The 19025-nt window shown below is 47.7% G+C and overlaps 1 protein-coding gene across 1 annotated transcript; it reads left to right on the forward strand.

Annotated features, from left to right (window-relative positions):
* Nucleotides 1-93: 93 nt before the first annotated feature.
* On the forward strand, nt 94-12561 carry HRASLS5 (HRAS like suppressor family member 5). Its single transcript, XM_015588694.1, has 6 exons — nt 94-369; nt 890-1020; nt 2043-2151; nt 8859-8967; nt 10671-10933; nt 12433-12561. Exons 1-6 carry the CDS (start codon nt 94-96, stop codon nt 12559-12561), a joined length of 1017 nt encoding a protein of 338 aa, XP_015444180.1.
* The last annotated feature ends 6464 nt before the right edge of the window (nt 12562-19025 follow it).

Consider the following 19025-nt stretch of genomic DNA (forward strand, 5'->3'; position numbering starts at 1 on the left):
CGGCGCCGCGGACCTGGGGCCGCGCCCACTGGGAACTGGCCTGGCGCGTCGCCCCTTGTGAGGCCCCGGGACCTGCGGAGCCGCGACAGCGGGATGGGCCTAAGCCCCGCCGCCGAGAGGAGGGGCCGGCTCCGCCTCTTTAGGCTCCGCGGGAGCCACCGCAAACTCACCTCGAGAACGGCAGGTATGGGACCAAATGACAATCAGCTGCTCCTCGACATGCAGCTGTGCCCCAGTGTTGGCCCCGCCGGAATGGGAACCCACCCCACCGAGCAGCGGTTGGGGAACAACCTGGGTCGTTCTCCAGGTACCAGCCTGGGTGGTTCTCCAGATACCAACTGGCCGTCTGGCCCCCAGAAAAGTCCCCACGTTTGCTTTCAAGGCTCTTTCTTGTAGATGTTTGTTGGTTGTGCCCAATGCCTGTTAAGCGTAATGAGTGAATATTTCGGAATGATCGTTTATCGTTAATTTAATCAAAGCGAGGCAGGCATCCGGGGACCCTCTTGGGTGTTTACCTTCCCACTGTATTTCAGATGGAAGCGGGACAGAGGTGGCAGCTCGCGGCAGGTAAAGAACGGCTCTCGCTCTACAGAAGCTTCTGTCGTCAGGTTTAGTCCCAGGTTTCTGTGATCTAGGATAGAGCCAACTCCAACTTCACTCTCTCCCTGATTCTGTCCGCGGGAATTCCAAAGTCTCTCCCGGAGGAACTGAGCCCTCTTCAGCATCTATACCCACGATCCCCTTCATTCATCCAAAAATTGATTGAAGGCTGACCAGGAGCCTGGCAAGGTTCTAGACTAGAGCTCCGAGCTCACTTTTGCTGTCAAGGTGCTCGTTTGAATCCTTTGACAAGTTTCAACCCCATGGAAGGCAATTGTGATTTAAATAGCATTGTTTTTTTTGTTTTTGTTTTTTTGTTTTTCTTGAATTAGGAGAATCTGTGGGATCTCAATCGTTGGTCCAGCTATCGCCGGAGGAGCCAAAGCAGGGTCCATTAGAACAGGGCAGCATCCAGCAGGGGTAAGGTTCTTTGCATGGACGGACTAGGTCTTTGGGTGGTAGAAGCCTTTTGAAGGACTGACTTTGCCAGCTGATCTCACTAACGGAATGATGCAATCTTCTTGTAAAGTTCCTCAGTTCACGTTCATTATAAACATGGTTTGCCTCTTTTTAAAATTCTGAGGGGCTGAAAGTTTCCAGAAGAGCTATACTGAAAATGGGGGTTACCTCCCACCCCCATTCACTATCCTTTGGAGAAGAGTTAAAGCATGGGGTTAGTAACGTACCAGAAATGTACGTGTGCTTTTTCATTTCACCCTCTTGACAACTCTGTGAGACAAATATTGTCATCTCTTTTAAAGATAATCGAACCGACTTCAGATAGATTAATTTACTAACTCAAGGTTGGACTGCAAGTATCAGAGCCAGGCTTCGAACCCCGGCCTTTCTGTCTCCAGTATATTCCACTCTATTCTCTAAAAAGCATATTCTTACCTTCAGTTTCGATTCTCTCTTGCAACATTTTATTTCAAGGGGCAAAATATACTAATTTCTTTCACGTCACTTGCAGTTACGGTGTTGCGACTCAAAAAGATTTCTCAGAAATATGGAGCTAATTATTGGAAGAAGCAGCTCAAGAGTTCAAGGGGCTGGACTCTGGCAGTGGGACCGGGAGCGAGAAGGGAGGGAGCAGAGGCCTGTTGCATCTCATTACAAGAGCCATTATGTACTGTTACCATTTTTATAAAGCTATGTGCAAGTGTCACTTTGATAAACACTTAAAAGAGTGTATGAGCAAACAAAAAAATTCTAAAAACTACTCATTGGTGCCATTAGCATTTTAAAACAATTGTCTGAAAAATCAGCAAACGATAGTTACTTTGTGTGACTGGTGGTACAGAAGCAAACTTCAGGGGAGAGTTATTTCCAAGAATCTCAAAACTGAAAGATATCTTCAAATCACAAATATGAAGTAATATAGAATTTCCGATAATTGTGAAGCAATGTTACTTATTCACTATATGATCACAAAATTCATTTAGGGAGAAGCCGGTCATCAACTCGGAGACCATACTCAACGAGAAGAGAGCAAAGTCAGATTCAGCCCTGAAGTCCAGGAGTGCAGGCAAGTTAACCAAGCAAACAGCTGAGGTGAGTATCACAAGAATCCTTAATACATATCTCTAACATCCCAGTGACTTCTCTACATGCCGTATTTTAGTTTATTTAGGCTGTGTGGCAGGTCAAACTGCACACTGATTTGGGATGTTGGTGATATCTTTTTCATTTTTTAAAAAGGGCTTTATTGAGCTGTTTATTGAGCTTTGTTGCTAACCGACACTCTGACAAATGACAAACAGTAAACTGCACATATTTAGAATATACGGTTGAATATATCTTAACTTATGTATATACCCGTGAAACCATCAGCACAACCAAGATAATGACTGTCTCCAACTCTCTCCAACCTTTCTTTCTTCCCCTTTGTAAGCTCCTCCCACACTCCTCACCCTACCCCCATCTGCGGGCAACAACTGGTCTGCTTTCTGTCACTTATAGATTAGTTTACATTTTTAGAGATTTATATGAATGGAATCATATGTGCTCTTTTTGTGTGTCTCCTTTCACATAATTTCACATAATTATTTTGAGTTATATCCATGTAGTTGCAAGTTATCAGTAGTTCATTCCTTTTTATTACCGAGGAGTATTCCATTGTACGGATATATCCATTATTTATCCATATCCACTATTTATCCATTCACCTCTTGATGGGTGGTTTCCAGCATTTGGCTGTTACAAATAAAGCTGCTAGGAACATTTGTGTACGAGTCTTTGTATAGATATATGTTTTCTCTTGGATGAATACTGAGGAATACAATGTGTAGATCACGTGGTAGAAGTACGTGTCACTTACTTTTTCCCGAAGTGGTTGTGCCGTTTCACATTCCCACCAGCGTTGCGTGAGAGTTCCAGTTCCTCCACATCCCTGTCAGCATTTGATATGGCCAGTCTCTTTAATGTTAGCTATCGTAACCGATGTGTAGGTATCATGAGTAGCAATGTTCAACATCTTTCCATATGTGTGTTTTTCTGTTTTGTTTTGTTTTGTTTTGTTTTGATCAAATATCAGCATTTGATATGGCCAGTCTCTTTAATGTTAGCTATCGTAACCGATGTGTAGGTATCATGAGTAACAATGTTCAACATCTTTCCATATGTGTGTTTTTTGTTTTGTTTTGTTTTGTTTTGTTTTGCCATCCATATATATCTTCTTTGGGAAGTGTCCAAAATTTGCCCTTTTTTTTTTTTCCCTCTTGGTTTGTGTGTTTGTGTGTTTGAGAGTTCTTTAGAAATTCTCCGTACCGGTACTTCATCAGATAAACGCTTTGCACTGTTTTCTCTCAGTCTGTGTTTTGTGTTTTTATTCTCTTAACCATATCTTTTGAAAAAAAGTTTGAATTTTGATTTAATTTATCAAAATTATGCCTTTATTGTTCTAAAAAAATCTTTGCCTAACCCAAGAACACAAAGATTTTTCTCCTATTTTCTTGATATTTTATAGTTTTAGTTCTTACGCTTATGTCTTTGATACATTTCGAGTTAATTTTTGTGTATGGTGTGAGATATGGATCAAAGTTTATTTTTTTTCCTTAGGAACATCCAGTTGTTTCAGCATCATTTGTAAAAAGATTCTCCTTTCCCCACTGAGTTGTCTTGTCATCTTTGTAAAACATCGGTTATCCATGTACCTGTGGGTCTCTTCTTTGTTCTGTTGATTCTTTGTCTATTGTGAGGCCACTACCATACTATCTTGATTACTGTGGCTTTATAATAATTCTCGAAGTCAAGTAATGTTAGCCCTCCAACTTTATTCTTTTTCAAAGTTAATTTTGGCTATCCCGGATTCTACAAAAGGCTTGTTGGGATTTTAATTGGAATTATATCACATGTTTAAGAGAATTAGCATCTAAACAATATTGACTCTCCTGAACCATAAACAAGGCATTCTGTTTATTTAGATCTTTAATTTCTCTCAACAATGTTTTATATATTTCAGTGTACAGGTCTTGCACATCTTTTGAAAGATTTGCAGATCTTTGGTCAATATTGCATAATTTTGATACAGTTGAAAGAGTTTTTCAAAAACTTACAACTTCAATTTTGAAAATTTGAAATTAAAAGTATTCAATTTCTGATTGTTTGTTGCTAGTAATTGACAATACAATTGATTTTTTATATTTATCTGTTGGAGAAAGTCTACTATTACAATTACTGCCGGGTTCACTGTGATATTGCATTATTCTCAATTATATAAGGTGAGACTCTTGATCTCTGTAGCAACTTGATCTCTGTAGCAAAAGATTAACCCTGACAGACATTTTTATTTCGCATAATATGATAGAGAAGGTCTTAGCTGGACTGTTTAGGAATATAGTGGTGTCGATGATTCCAGCATTATTACCAGGCTAATGAATTATCAAGCCCAACCACCAATAAGGATCTCAGTTTCTTCTTAATGGGTATTTCCACAGGATACTATGATTTCTAGAATATTTCAAGACCATTTTGCTCAAAAGATATTCTAAAGCACTGATTTATATTAATAGAGAACAGAACAAGTCATTAACATGACTATTCATGAAACCTCCACATTGCACAGTATAACAGGGTTGATTCTTGTAAATGTTTTCAATTTAATACTTTATGAGATCAGCTTCTTTAGCACATTTTATGATGCACAAAGTTACCGCTGCCTCTGTAGCTGCAGGGTGGCCATCAACTTTCAACCCCTTAGGAGGACTCCTTTAAAACAGACATTTATACAGACTTGCATTTTTCAGATTAAGCTCTGGGATCTCATTCGATAACATCATAAGCAAAAGCAGACCTGTAGGATGACTCATCATTACTGGCAAAATGTAGTGAAGCAATGTCTAGGATTTTACTTGATAACGGCAAAATAAGGAGTATATAGCATTGCTTCTCTACGGATTTTTTGTTCAGAGATCTGGAAGGATGTTTTTGCCCCCGGGGTCCTCACAGGCTACTGGGGGAAATAGGAAGAAAAGAGCTTACATTACAATGCGATAAGCTGCAGCATCACCAGCTTCCTGTGTGAAATTTTGTATAACATTAATACATGGTTTCGTTCACTTTCCTCTCTTTTAGGATTTTGGGCAAAAACCTGCCATGATGTGTCACTTCAAACTGTTCTGTTTTTACCTTAACCTGATTGAGATCTGCGCATGTATCTTTGATGGGTGTTTACTTTCACCTTCTCAAATGTCGCCTGTTCTCCCATGCCGTTTTGAGGCCCCAGATGCATCCCTTCAATCATTTAACTCCTATTTCTGCCGCTTTCACCAAGCCATGTATATATCCTTTAAAATACATAGAATACACAGAATTACTCACTGCTCTGTGTAACGGGGGTGAATCAATGCCAAATAGGACAGATGAGATCAATGCACCATGACATCCCAGCACGTGAGGAATGCCAGCCAGCTCTTTTCCTTAGAGGAGGCCTTAGAGATCGCTGACTATGGACATAGATCCACCCACCCCTCCCCAGCTACCTGCTCTCCTTTTTTTTCTACTCTCTCTATCCATAGATCATCTTCAAATTCATCTCGTATCACTCCCCTCCCCTCCTCACTCTGTACCATCTGTCCCAGCTTCCTTCCTGAACCTCTGATGGACCCAAGTCTTTTCTTCCTCAGGGCCTTTGCACTTACTAAATTGCACTTAACTGCTCGTCCCTGGTTTTTCGAAACTAGGCCATACGTGCTGTTATGGACCCCAACCCAACCCAACTCATGTTGAAAATCTAATCCCAGTACGGCTGTCTCTTTGGAGTAAGAAGTGATGAAGGTTAAAAAGATGGGGCCCTGATCCGTTAGGATTAGATGAGTGCCCTTATAAGGAGAGATACCAGAGAGCTTACTGTCTCTTTCTCTCCCCCCACACAACGAAACAGTCACATGAGTTTACAGTAAGATGGCAAATGCCTACAAGCCAAGAGAAGAGGCCTCAGAATGAAGCCTACCCTGCTAGCACATTGACCTTGGGCTTCCAGCCTCCAAAACTGTGAGATAATAAATTTCTGTTGTTTGAGGCACCCAGTCTGTGGTATTTTGAATGACAGCCCGAGCGGACTGATATATGTCTTTTCTTGGGAAAGGCCTTTCCTGGCCTCTCTATCTGAAAGCCAACTGCTGAGTTCTCAGTGTGCTCTTGAACTTGGTCTCTTCCACTTTGCCAGGCCCCCCTTGCTGCTGATTACTCTTTTTTTCTCTGCCATCTTCAATGTCTCCCTGTCTGCTGGAGCCTCACCACCAGAAGTCACACGTGCTATTGTCTTTCCCATCTTGAAAATGCCCCCCGCTTCATCCCTTGTTTCTCTTCATTTCCCATCGACCCCTTTCCACATTTATTCATTTCCCGTTCCTCCCATTCACAACCCTTATCTTGAAAGACTCGCCTGCCCTCCTGTCTCTCATTTCCTACTTCCTCCTTCCTGTCTAACTCATGCCAGAAAGGCCTCCAGCTCCACCATGATCTACCTTTCCATATAAATTTTAGGATCACTCTGTCGATTTATTTTTGAAAATGCCTACTGGTATTTTAAGGGGGATCGTGTTTAATTTACAGATCCATTTGGTGAATCGCCACCTTAATATTATAATTTTCCAGTCCACGAACATGAAACGCCTTTTCATTTATTTAAATCTCCTTTAATTTCCCTTGGCCAAAATAATATTGAAAAAGAACAACATTGTTTAGGGAAAATGTGGCGTACCCATAAAGCGAAGTACCGATGCATGCTACAACACGGATGAGTCCCAAAAACATTATGCTACGTGAAGGGAACCAGACGCAAGAGACCACGTATATGATCCCATTTATATGAAATGTCCAGAAAAGGCAAATCTGTAGAGACAGAAAGTAGATTAGGGGTTGCCTGGGGCTGTGGGGAGAGGGTAGGGGAAGAAAGGTGAGTGATGCTGTGGGTACAAGGTTGCTCGGGGCTGAGGGCAGGAAGCGGGACTGACTGCAGATGGGCATGAGGAATCTTTCTGGGATAATAGACACGTTCTAAAATTGGATCGTGGTGATGGTTGCACAAACTCTGTGAATTTACTAAATGTATCGAATTGTGTACCTAAAATGCGTGAGTTTTATGGGATGTCAATCATACCTCAGGAACGTGTTAAAAGAAACAGGCGGAAAACTCCTTTACTTCTGTGAGTTCTTGCCCTGGCGGATGGTGGTCCATCCGTTAGAGAACCAGAGCTGGGAACAGGGAGGAGAGAGAGGCACAACCTTAAGGAAACCAGACTAACTGAGCAAATTGCTGCAAACTTGGGAGTTTGGTCGAGTTGATGGGTGGGTGGGGTGGTTCTTATCTCCCACCTGGCTCTGACGGCCAGCAGGCCTTCTCCAGGAGGAATCAGAGAGCAGGGCGTCTCCCCAGCACCACTCGGGGACAAACTCGGGAGTAGTTTGGGAGGGATGAGGAGTCTGCGAATCAGAGCTTAGATTGAATATTTATGGCACTGAGCACATTACTGGACTTGGAAGGATGTGGAATATGAGCTTTTTTTTAAGTGTGGGTTTGCAGTAGCTAAGCTCTGGGTTTTCTTCCTTTCCTTCCTCCCTTCCTCCCTCCCTCCCTCCTTCCCTCCCTCCCTCCTTTCCTCCTTCCCTCCTTCCCTCCTTCCCTCCTTAAACATTCACAGAGCACCTTCCTTCCTTCCTTCCTTCCTTCCTTCCTTCCTTCCTTCCTTCCTTCTTTCTTTCTTTCTTTCCTTTCTTCTTTCTTTCCTTCCTTTTTAAATTGTAGAGAGAGCACTTAACATAAGATCTACCTACAACTCTTAACGAGCTCTTAAGCGCTCAGTACTGTATTGTGCTCACACACAGTGTCTATCAGATGATCAGCCTCTCTCTGCCAGGCCTCTTTGAAAAGGCAGAGTATGGGCAGTCACGGGCCAGTCAGGAGACAGAAGCCACACAGTGGGTTAAACAAAGGAAGTTTAAGTTAAGGTACGAGGAGACTCATATGGTCTCCCAGGGCCGAGGAAGGGTCCTCATGGAAGGAGAGATGTGGAAAGGGTTCAGACCTTGTTGGGGAGGTATGGATAGCAGGGAGGTTTGTCTGGCCAGGCCGGAGCTGGTCTGCAGTTGCTAGGCCAGGGTGACCCTCTGGACTGCAGGGCTGAGTTGGCTATCAGCAGCTGGTGGTGTGGGCATGCAGTGGGGTGGGGGGGAGCTCAGGGCCACAGGCGGGCCATGCAGGGGACTGCGGAAGGAATCCAGAGGCCAGCAGGGGCAGGAGGCTTTGGGGCACTGATTTCTCTGCCAAGAGGGCCCCAGAAAGGTTACCACCAGGCCAAGGCTGCAAAGTTATGGGGTCTGAGGGTTCTGGGCGCAGGCAGAGCTCCACCAGATGACATGCCCAGCAGCCCGGCAGCGCAGGAGAGCCCCTTCCTCTCGCAGTGTCCCTGTAGCGCCCTCTATTGAGAAAGCCTAACACCACGCTCAGTTTCAAGGGGAAACGCTTCAAGGAGTTCGGTCACCCAGCACAGAGCGTTTGCGAAGGGTGCGTCCGGAGCTGAGCGGCATTGCATTGCTAACTGGCACAGTTAGTCTCGCTGGCTTTAATAATGAGAGCGATAGCAGGACAGGGGCGGGGGTGGGGGTCCTTTGTTCCTGTGTGTGCAGAGAGCTTCTCCAGCCTGGGTTTCTGTGAAGGGAGCCATGTCTTCAGGCTGAGCGGTAGCTTGTCCCCAAACAGGGTCTCTGGAGCTCCTGGGACGTGTGCGGTTTATTTTATTATATTTCTTCCATCACAGGGAGAACCGCGACCCAGGCCCGGAGACCTGATTGAGATTTTTCGCATTGGCTATGAGCACTGGGCCATCTATGTGGAAGACGATTGTGTGGTCCACCTGGCTCCCCCAAGTAAGAGGGGACACGTTCCCAAAATATTGATATTTAAATTTAGCAAAGTAAGAGAAGTGCACTTAATTATCGTGTTCCTCAACTGCTGCCTTACTTCAGCGATAAAACACCCCGAGCATTCCTGGACCTTAATTTACTATGCGGTAGAGCTTGGTCTCTGTCTACTGAACACCACTGCGTGTCCCCAGGTGCCCCGACTGCCCGGACCATCCTTTTTTTTTTTTGTTTTTTTTAAACTGCAAGAACGTGAGCCTCCATCTGTGTTGACACCAGCTCCACATCCTTCCTCACATTCTCTAGGGTTCCCTGGAAGGGACGCGCTCTGATTGTCACTTGTTTCCTATTGTCCCCAAATGCTGCTTCTGGCTTCCTCATTGCCTTCGGCACCCGCACCCTCACCTTGTCGCCCGGCTCCGCCACCCTCCGCGCGGACGCTGTTCTGCTTTCATTACTCAGGCAGCATTAACACAAGGCTGAGGCTAAACTGGTGCCTAATTCGATTGGCTGGAGGTTTGGTGACGAGGAGGAGGAGGACGAGATCATAGAAGATGGGAGCACCAGGATGGGAAGCAACTCAAAGCTGGACCACTGGTCACAGTGGCCACCTCGGGAGGCGGGACTTGGGGGGGCATGGGAGAAAAGGAGGGCAGGGGCCCCACGGCACATTCTTTGATTCCTGTGTGTTTTGCGTCCTGCGCACGTTCTGCCCATTCAAGATTAAATGGCGGAAGGGCACTGGTGGTGGCCACGCCTTGTTCGCCGTGCTCACCCCCGGGTGCCGTCCGCTTCCGCTGGCCCAGCCTCTCACCTTGCTGGCACCTTCTTGGGAGCCCACGCGATGAACACAGAAGTGGCTTCACATCACATCCGCCCCTCTCCTTCCCAGGAGACTCCCTCTCGTGTCACCAAAGAGCTCATTAATAGTTACGTCCCCCACCTTCCCCAGCAGATCTTTCTCTAAAAATGACTTCTGCCATCTCTGTTTCGAAAGCTGAAATCTTTTTGAAATCGGCAGATTTTTCTCTTAATATGTAGGAAAAGAACAAGGGACATTTCCTGCTCTCAAACAGCTTACAAAGGGGGAGGGTACACACGTCGGCAAAGAAACAGTCCTGGTTGCAAGTTGCTGCCCCCCTAGCCGCGGGTGGGTTCCTGACCCCCTCGGAGCCTCTGTCTCCTCTGAGGACTGAGTATGACAATACAGCAGCTTTCAGACGTTTCTTCTCTCAAAGCTGCGGAGCCTTGTTTTCAAACAGACCCTTCATGAGGATGCCAATATTTGAGTAGATAAAAAGGGCAGAGTGGCCCTGCGTGGAAGCTGGTTGGAATGGGCCCCCGCCAGAGCCCGCTCTGCTTGGTCTCGCCTGTGCCCCTGCGGTGGCCTGTCACGGAGCCACGTGACAGCCCCTACACGTAGGGGTGCCTGGCACGCGTTTGTGAAGATTCCTGAAGACTGGTTAGGGAAGCGAGACCCAGATCCAAGAGTTTTATAAGAAAGAGGTGGCTGTGGGGGTCAGAAGCAGGGCAAGGCAGAGGCTTCTCGGGAAAGCCGTTCATCCAGCTCCCCGTCCTCTGCCGTGCCTTCTACAGATGGTGCAACTGAGGCCCCCAAGGGCCGGCAGCTTGCCCAGCGTCTTAGAGTGAGCCACCGCTCTGCCCCCGCGTCCCTTGCTTTCCAACTTTTGTCTGCCTCTGGCTTGTAGGTGACGATTTCGAGGCCGGCAGCATCACCTCGATCTTCAGCAACCGGGCCGTGGTGAAGTACAGCCGCCTGGAGGACGTGCTGCACGGTTGCTCCTGGAAGGTTAACAACAAGCTGGATGGGACGTACCTGCCGCTGCCCGTGGACACGATCATCCAGCGTACAAGAAAGATGATCAACAAGATAGTCCAGTACAGCCTGATCGAAGGGAACTGTGAGCACTTCGTCAACGACCTCAGATACGGCGTGCCCCGCAGCCAGCAGGTAGGGCGCCCGCTGAGCTGTCTTGGGGTTCACCTCGTCAGTGATCAGCAAGATGATCAGTGGTTTCACGTTATCTGTTGCGCTGATGGGCCTTCTGTTTCTACAGGACTTTACGATTCATTTTTGTTCTTATTAACCCATGGAGGAGTCGAAAAGGCACTGGGCCACACAGTAAGACCACCTGTGGAGTCTGGCGTGGCCATGGACTAGCCTGGTCTCCTTGGTCCAGTCATTTTACTTCTGAGACCATTTGTTCCTTTATAAAATAGGGATAAATGGAAGTAGATACTTTATTGCTAAAGTTACAAGCTAGCAGCCCACAGACATGTTTTGCTTGGATGACTACGATTTTTTTTTTAATGACTTGCCGACATTTAAAAAATATAGCAATTTTATATAAACAGATCTGGACTGCCAGCCTCTCCTGAACAGGCTGTTGGGCCCATGTTCCTGCCTGCCGGCACCCCGCGGGGCCGGGCCGTGGCTCGCCCGTTCGGTGGGTGTGGGAGAGCTGTGCCACCTGCCAGCTTCGTTCACACGACCTGCCTGGCCCACGCTGCATTGGGGTTTGCGGCCCCTGCTGTAATACAGGGCGGCGATAAAGTAAATGTGATACAGAACGTGGGAAAGGGCTTGGAAAGCCTCAGTCCCTGTGACAGGGTGAGCTGCTCTCCTTAGTTCCCCATCCTTCCTCAGACCGCATGAAGCGGCAGAGGAGTATTTGTTATGTCCTTTGAAAGAGATAAAAATGCTTCACGAATTAAAGGTGGAAGGTGATTTTCTGTGTTTTTTTTTTTCTATGTTTCTTATTTCTCTTAATAAATACACTGGGCTCTAATTCCAGCACCACCCCCTCGCTATCGCTGTCACGTCTCTTGGTGACCGATGCAGGCCTCCTGTGCTCTTCCGGCCGCCCCCCCCCACTCGCTTTCACTCTCAGCACCTCCCCCTTCGCGCTCTGGCCCTCTCCTACATTCCCATCTCGTGGGACGCTCCAGTGCCACGGCTTGATAGGCTCTGGCATGAGGGATCTCGGTCCCATGAGCATTTGTACCGAGAAGAACCCCCCAGAGTCACGGGATTGTAGGAGGCCCTTCCTCCTCAGGAGCCTGGGCCCAGCCATCACGGGACCCAAGCCCAGGTCTCAGCTCGGACACTGATTCACTGTGTGACATTGTCCAAGTGAGCGCCCCTCCCCGGCTTTCAGATTCCCGGTATGTAGAATGAGGGCCTCACGGGCTGTGCCATTCTGAGACCTACACGGGAGGCAGACCCTGGGCAGAACGGCTCTGAGGGAGGAAGGGACCCGGAGCCCTGCGCCCTCCAGGGGAAAGGAAGCGCGTCTGCCTCAGATGTCTATCCCAGGCCGTCCTGGCTTCTCTGAGCCTCTCGCGGCATTAGGATCTTTGGAAACGTAGGCCAGTTCCTGAAGGAGGGTGGCGAGGTGGGGGAAGGGCAGGATGGTCTCTGAGTGTCCTGTGAACCGATCCGCTTTGCAGGTCGAGCACGCCCTGGTGGAAGGGGCCAAGGCTGCAGGAGCCGTTATTTCCGCTGTGGTGGGAAGCATAAGGCCCAAACCAGCACCTACCCGAAGATGCTGCGAACAGCAAGCGGAGAAGAGCTGCTGACGTCAGCATGGAGAACGGTCCTCCTTTGCTCCCCTTTGCCGTCCTCTCTCAGCGGCCCCATGTAAGAAAATTGCGAGCTTCTGGAAGGATCTAGAATGTATCCAGTTACCCCTCTGGAAATACATCCGATGTGTGTGATCATAGACCCGCTGACTCTCGGGGTGGGAAGAACCTCATATTTATCACGTAGCTATTGGGCACCGGGCAGTGAGCCAGGCGTTTCATATGCTGATTTCGCCTCCCGCTCTGTGGGCTCTGTGGGAAGGGGCCTTACTCGTTTCTTCGGCTGAGCCTAGCCTGGGATGCTTAAATACCATCTGAAGCCTCCGCTGGAACGTTTCCTGTAATGAAGAACTCTTTTCAGAAGTTTCTTTTATTGAACTCAAATGTCTCTAGCTTTTCTGTGTCACCCCAGTCCTACCCTCGGAGGCCCACAGTGCGGGGGAGGGGAGGGGGTCTCTAAGAAAACCTTCAGCTCGCTGCGGTTGGGGTGGGGGGACCACTCTGCCTTCGGCTACGAACACCTTTCCTAAGAAGTAGTTTCTCGTTTCTTGTTTCTTTTATTTTTTCTTCCTTTCATAAGGAAGTATTTCCTTTTTAAAAATTATACATCAGCTTTATTCTTTATTGTTTAAAAAGCCCTAATTTAAAGTGTACTCAATAAGACCACGTATCTTGCTTTTCTACCTTATAAGTACCAGAACACTTGAAATTTCTATTTTCACTGATTTCAGATGAATAGTTAGAATAATGCAATCAGCAGACTTCTACTGTATGAACGAGGGAGGGGAAGGGGGGATTTTTGTGTTTGGGAAGAATATCGACACGATGGAAGATCTGAAATTACGACTGGGGATTGGCATTGCCAGTCGAGAGCTGAAACCACCCAAGAAAGCTAGGGAAGGGCTCTCGAAATGCCTAGGAAATGTGAAGAGTGTGGAAGAGAGCAGGACGGAACCCCCAAAGTGTCCCCCTCGAGATCTGCGAGGATCTCCCATGAGCCTTCTTCCTATTTGGAGAAAATCGAGCTGCCACGAAACTTCATTTTTTTCTCTTTCTTTTCTTAGCAATCCACTCTGGCTTCTTTAAGATCCCAGACACCAGTGTCTGGGTATGTGTCTTCGATTGTCTCCCATCTGCCCTTCCCTAGCTCAGCGGCCTCTCTCTTTGCTTTGCATGGCATTTCCCATGCTGGTAGGTAGAGCACGCCCTCATTTCTATGAATCGCAATGAGGAAGAAGCCACTGCCCCTGGTTCCCACAGCCAACTCCTCTCCACCTGCCGAAAATCAGCTGAGTTTCCAGAACCTCTCCCTTCAGTCTCCTTTCTCATAAGGTCTGGGGTGAGACTTCCTTTCAAGCAGAACCCCACTACCCAAAATTTATATTTTAGAAAGTATATTAGCTTTGAACTAGCTCAGTTATGTATTACTGAACCTTTTGATCTGAAGATGACCTTGAACTCACAGGCTATACTAATTACGAATCAAACAAACTGGACGATACTCGATTAACAAACAAGCAACTCCCCCACGCCGGGGAGGGCTTAGTGACCTCCAAACAAAGCACTCATCCATCGCTCGCTTATGTGTGACAGGTGTGACAGGATAGGACAGAAGGGTACTTCAGGAGCATCTCAGGGCCGATGGTCACTCATTCATCCAACAAATATTTTTGAGTGTCGGCCACATCCTGGCTCCCCCGCCTTTGCCTGAACCCACAAGCGGTGGGCAGACACGGCGGTGAGAAGTTCTGAGTCGATTGCGAGGACACAAGGCACAGTGGAACACGGGGCGGAGACCACCTGTTGGACGGTTCTCTTCCCACTTCCGAGCTGTCCATCAAGGTGCAAGCTCTGGAATGCACGCCCCACCCTCTGCAAATGCAGGAGGGAAGGTTTCGTAAAGCGTCATTAAAAACCTGTAGCGCTTTCTGCATTCTAGGGTCAAAACTGAAATCCCCGCTTTGACTGGGACCACTTGGGTGAACCTTTTTTGATCTTGTCGGTATAAGACGCGTACCCACCGCTGAGGGGAGGATCCTAAGGGAAAGTAATCCGAACGCAGATGCTTCTGAGACGTCAAAAACTGGTCTCTTGTTTGCGTGCTTAATTTTTAGTGTCTATTCCTTTTTACTTTGGGGGGCTGGGTGAGTGGGGGCAGTGGTGGTATCAGTTTACTTGGCATATGTCGCAGAGGAGGTCAGAGAACTTGAACGTACTGTGTTCCTGGATGGTGGGGAGGCCCGGTATTGGTGACACGTGAGCCAGCAGGGGCTGCACACGATGCAGGTGTTTTGCTTCATGATGGCGAGGTGACTTCAGGAAACACCGCACAACCTCTGCAGAGATGGTGATGCTGAAGGGATCTGGATTCGCTGGCTAAGAACGAGCAATGGGGAGTGGAAAATATGTCTGTCGTGGATGCCGACCAAATAGAGGAGGGTGAGCCCCATCATGGGGGCAGCAGGCCAGAGGCTCAGGGCTGGACTGGACAGAGGGGGGCCCCTTGTGACACCAGTAGATATGAACTACTCCCCAGTTCCTATTTTTAGGTGTTTGCCTTCTGCTTATAACCTTTTGTCATTCCCAAGCCTCGTATTGAAAAGTGGAGTAAAAGACAGAGCCAGTGTGCATGGTTTGTAACACCCACGGGGGATGAGGCTCAGGGACCATGGGGAGGTGGCCGTGGGAAGCAAGCATGCAAAAGGGAGCGTGGTTCAAAAGGTAAAATTTTAGAGGGAAGAGTGACTCCCGAATCTGCAGCACTCAGGCTTATGTGACACCTTGTCAAGTGTAACATCAGGGCAGCGGGCGTTAGATTCGCTGCCTTCTGATGAGCATAGGCCAGGGGTCCCCAAGCCCCAGGCCGCAGACTGGTACCAATCTGTGGCCTGTTAGGAATCAGGCCACACAGCAAGAGGTGAGCAGCATGCAAGCGATCGAAGCTTCATCTGTATTTGCAGCCGCTCCTCAGCGCCAGCATCACCGCTTCAGCTCCGCCTCAGATCATCAGGCGTTACATTCTCATAGGAGCACCGGTCCCTGGTGCCAAAAAGGTTAGGGACCACTGGCGTAGACCATTTTGACCTCCACACTGTCCCTACTGAAATTTCTTCTATTGCTTGAGCAGAATAATCAATGCCTATGCAAACTCTAAGAAGGCTCTTTGAGCTGCTTAAAGTTCTATTCTTCCAAAGCTTCTGCAGCTGGGCAGACTCTTTCACAAGAAGAGAACTAGTTATGGACCCAGGCTGCTTTGTGGTCCAGAGGAAGTAGTTTGATTTCTGTGTGTGTGTTTGTTTGTTTGTTCTATGCTTGAGTACGGTGAGCATATTTTTTAAAAAACGTATTTTTGGTCAATCAGATTCAGTTTGCTAGGTTAAATGTAAACATTTTTATGCTTATTTTCAGAAAGATTGCCAAAAGTTCGACTTCAAAGATAAAGTGTGTCTGAGTTCAGAGCAATGTGAAGGGTGCTTTGTAAACGAGCAATTTTGGGTACTTCCAGTTCCACGTTCAAAGAAAGGCTTTTTGAGGAAGCCATGTGAGGCCACAGCTTCCTTGTCTTTCCATCTTGTTGAAAGATGGCTCCCCCCACCTTTGCCCAAATCCACGAGCAGTGATCAGGGTACGGCGAGAAGTTCTAGGTCAGAAAGACAGGGGACCCGTGGCTTCACTGGACTTTCCTGAGCAGTGGCTGCCACACTTAACATCAGCAGCAGAAGCCTCTCTTCAGGCATAATGTCATCGAGCCACCCGATGTCACGCCGGCAGCCGGAGGGGCGTCTGCCAGAGTGGGAGCCGTGACGGACACTCCCTGCCCACAGCCGATGGGAATAAAATAACAATGATGACACGATAGTGACATGCATGGAGTGTCACACAGTTCCGGACCTCGCTTTAAATGCTTTAGGACCCTCACTCACCCTGTGATTTCATGTGTTTGTCGTCTCCATGACAGACTCTGTGGCCCCGTAAACAGCTGCCCCACTCAGCCAGCTTTATCCAGTGCTGTAAGTGGGAAAAAGTTTAGAACTCCTTGACAAGTCTCCACTTGACAAAATAAGGTCAAGAGCTGCTTTATAATGAACTCAGAGATAAATAGGGGAAGAGGGTACTTAAGGCACAAAGATGCCTAATGATAAGGACAATTTGGGCCGGGCAATGGGAACACGGAGCTCTAATAACTGCTTATATAGGTCATTGACGATGCTGCCTTTTGGGGGCTCATACTCGGGACTACTCTGCAAGGCTGGCTCAGAAAGGGGGTCTCACTAAGCCTTGTCCATCAAGAACACACACACCCCCAGACTCAAAACACAAGGACCCTGGCGGATAGATGATATTAAGAAAAGTGTGGAAAGAAGCGTGTATGACATGATCACCCTGTCATTCGCCAAATACGGAGAAGTCACCTGGTAGAGATTTCTTAAAGCCTCATCTCTCTAGATAGTCCCAGAGCCGCAGGTAGATTTCTCTTAGTCAGGACTCTCTTGGTGGCAAAGGCTGGAAAACTCAACAAAACTAACTCAGTCATGTATAGCTTGAGCAAAGTGAGAAAGGTACTGGTTTAAGTGACCGTTCAATCCTGGAGCAGAAGAAAGTACAGTTGGATTTAGGGCTTCCTGACATCGGCTTCAAAATAACGTGCTGTGCCAGCGTTCCAGAACCACGTGATTACGGCGGAGAAGGAAGTAAGGGAGCCGGGTGGACAGAAACAGCAAAAGACCATCACGAAGCTTGTGATCTTGGATCCTTGCTCTTTTCCTTCCGACGAGCCCCAGAATGTGCACAAAAACTGACCCTTCTGCCCAGACCCATGGCTGGAAGAGCCTCCTTAGATAAGCCTTCCATGCAGTGAGTTGTGAGACGCCGCGGCAGCACTCGATAGCAGATTTCCCCCCTTAGGTTATTCCATAGGAAATACGTGTTTTGGGGTTCACAGCTTTTGTGGTGTCAGTTTTGAATTCCGCATTATAGAGAATCTACTGTGACAGCTCAGGCTTCCGGGACCCAGACTCGGAGACGGAGGTTTGTGGGCGGCAGGTTTACAGGGGACATGGAGGAAGCAGGGCTGGGCAGAGGGAGAGAGAGAACTGTGATGCGGTCACAGCGGAGGCCTAAGCCAGCCTGCAGGCAGCTTGCGAGCTGCTACAGCCCTGCAGAGTTGTGTTGTACCAGGCGAGACGGTGGTCCTTCACAGCTCTCCATTTATAGCCTGCGGCTACAGGCTGCCAGAGACGAGGGGGTGACCCTCTCAGAGAATGATTCAGTCGACAGCTGCCAGCCAGCCAGCAACACTCCTAGCAGCTGGAGACATTCACCCCTCAGTCCCGAGGACAATGGGGAGCGGGCAGCACACCACACGTGTGGGAAGCACCCAGCAGTTTCCACCACACCTACCATTTTCTGGGCACTGTGTCAGTGTCTGGACATTCAGCAATAAAAAAAAAGACTCCTTGAGAAGTTCAGCCTCTGAAGGAGACACCCACCGTATGCCTGTCCTCCATGTATGCTGTAGTGTAGAGTGTAGTGTAGTGGTTGGCAAATCTGAAAGTGATTTCCACTGTAGGGGTGTTTGGGTTTTATTCACCAATATAAAAGTTGCAGCAGAATTTTCTGTGAAGCCAAGTAACTGTGCAAACATGTACCTTGGAAAAAAAATAGAACTTCCCTTCTATTTAGAGTCCCAATGCTGCCTGATGGCAGACAGCACTGATAAACTCAGTCATTTCAGGTGTCAATTGAGCCATTTCGGAGGATTTCCTTCTCTTTCTTTTGCCCAAAGATGGACCCTAAGTGACCTAGGAGGAGGGTGGAATCTGGTCTACCACCCCTCTCTGATGCTTGCATCTATCTGCCCAGCTGAACTCATCCGGTGGTGGTCTGAGACTGTCCCGGGTCTCTTTCTGGCGTCCGGTGATCCTTGTTCGGTTCCCGAGGATGTAGTTCCCACCACCTTCCACTAGGGCGCACTTTGCTAAGATTCTGAAACTCCCTCAAGATATCAGGTCTTAGCTGTTCTCTTGGCCTATTTGAGGCCTCGAGAGGCTGGGGTTTGTCATCATACCCTTCCAGGCATTTAGCCACCTCTGCCCTGCTGCATCCTTACCTTTGTGGCAGGGGAACATCTGGACTAGAATGCTGTCAGCTGATAGAACTTCCCGTCGGGACTGGTTCACGGGTTCCTCCTACTCAGTTCCCCAATTTTTAGAGGGAGTGGGGGAGTGGGGTGGTGGTGGGGGGTGGGGTGGTGGTGGTGCAGAACCTAACCTATTTGTCACCTGGAATAGGTCATATTTTAAGCCCTTCACCCTCTATAATGTCAAAATTATTTTCAGTAATAATCACGAGCTGAAACAAATAATAATAGCCAGAGTAGACAGTGAAAAAATTTTTTTATTAAACTTCATATACCTAACCACATAATTAAAAAAAATAGACTCAAATAAAATACTACAAAG

Source organism: Pteropus alecto, unplaced genomic scaffold (assembly GCF_000325575.1).
Source record: "Pteropus alecto unplaced genomic scaffold, ASM32557v1 scaffold43, whole genome shotgun sequence".
Taxonomy (NCBI): domain Eukaryota; kingdom Metazoa; phylum Chordata; class Mammalia; order Chiroptera; family Pteropodidae; genus Pteropus; species Pteropus alecto.

Bases quoted from the DNA above. Each gene is read 5' to 3' on its own strand.
- HRASLS5 (XM_015588694.1), top strand. From the start codon at position 94: ATGGGCCTAAGCCCCGCCGCCGAGAGGAGGGGCCGGCTCCGCCTCTTT. The intron at 370-889 runs GTTTGCTTTCAA...TGATTTAAATAG, and splicing joins GCCCCCAGAAAAGTCCCCAC to CATTGTTTTTTTTGTTTTTG. The intron at 8,968-10,670 runs GTAAGAGGGGAC...TCTGGCTTGTAG, and splicing joins GGTCCACCTGGCTCCCCCAA to GTGACGATTTCGAGGCCGGC.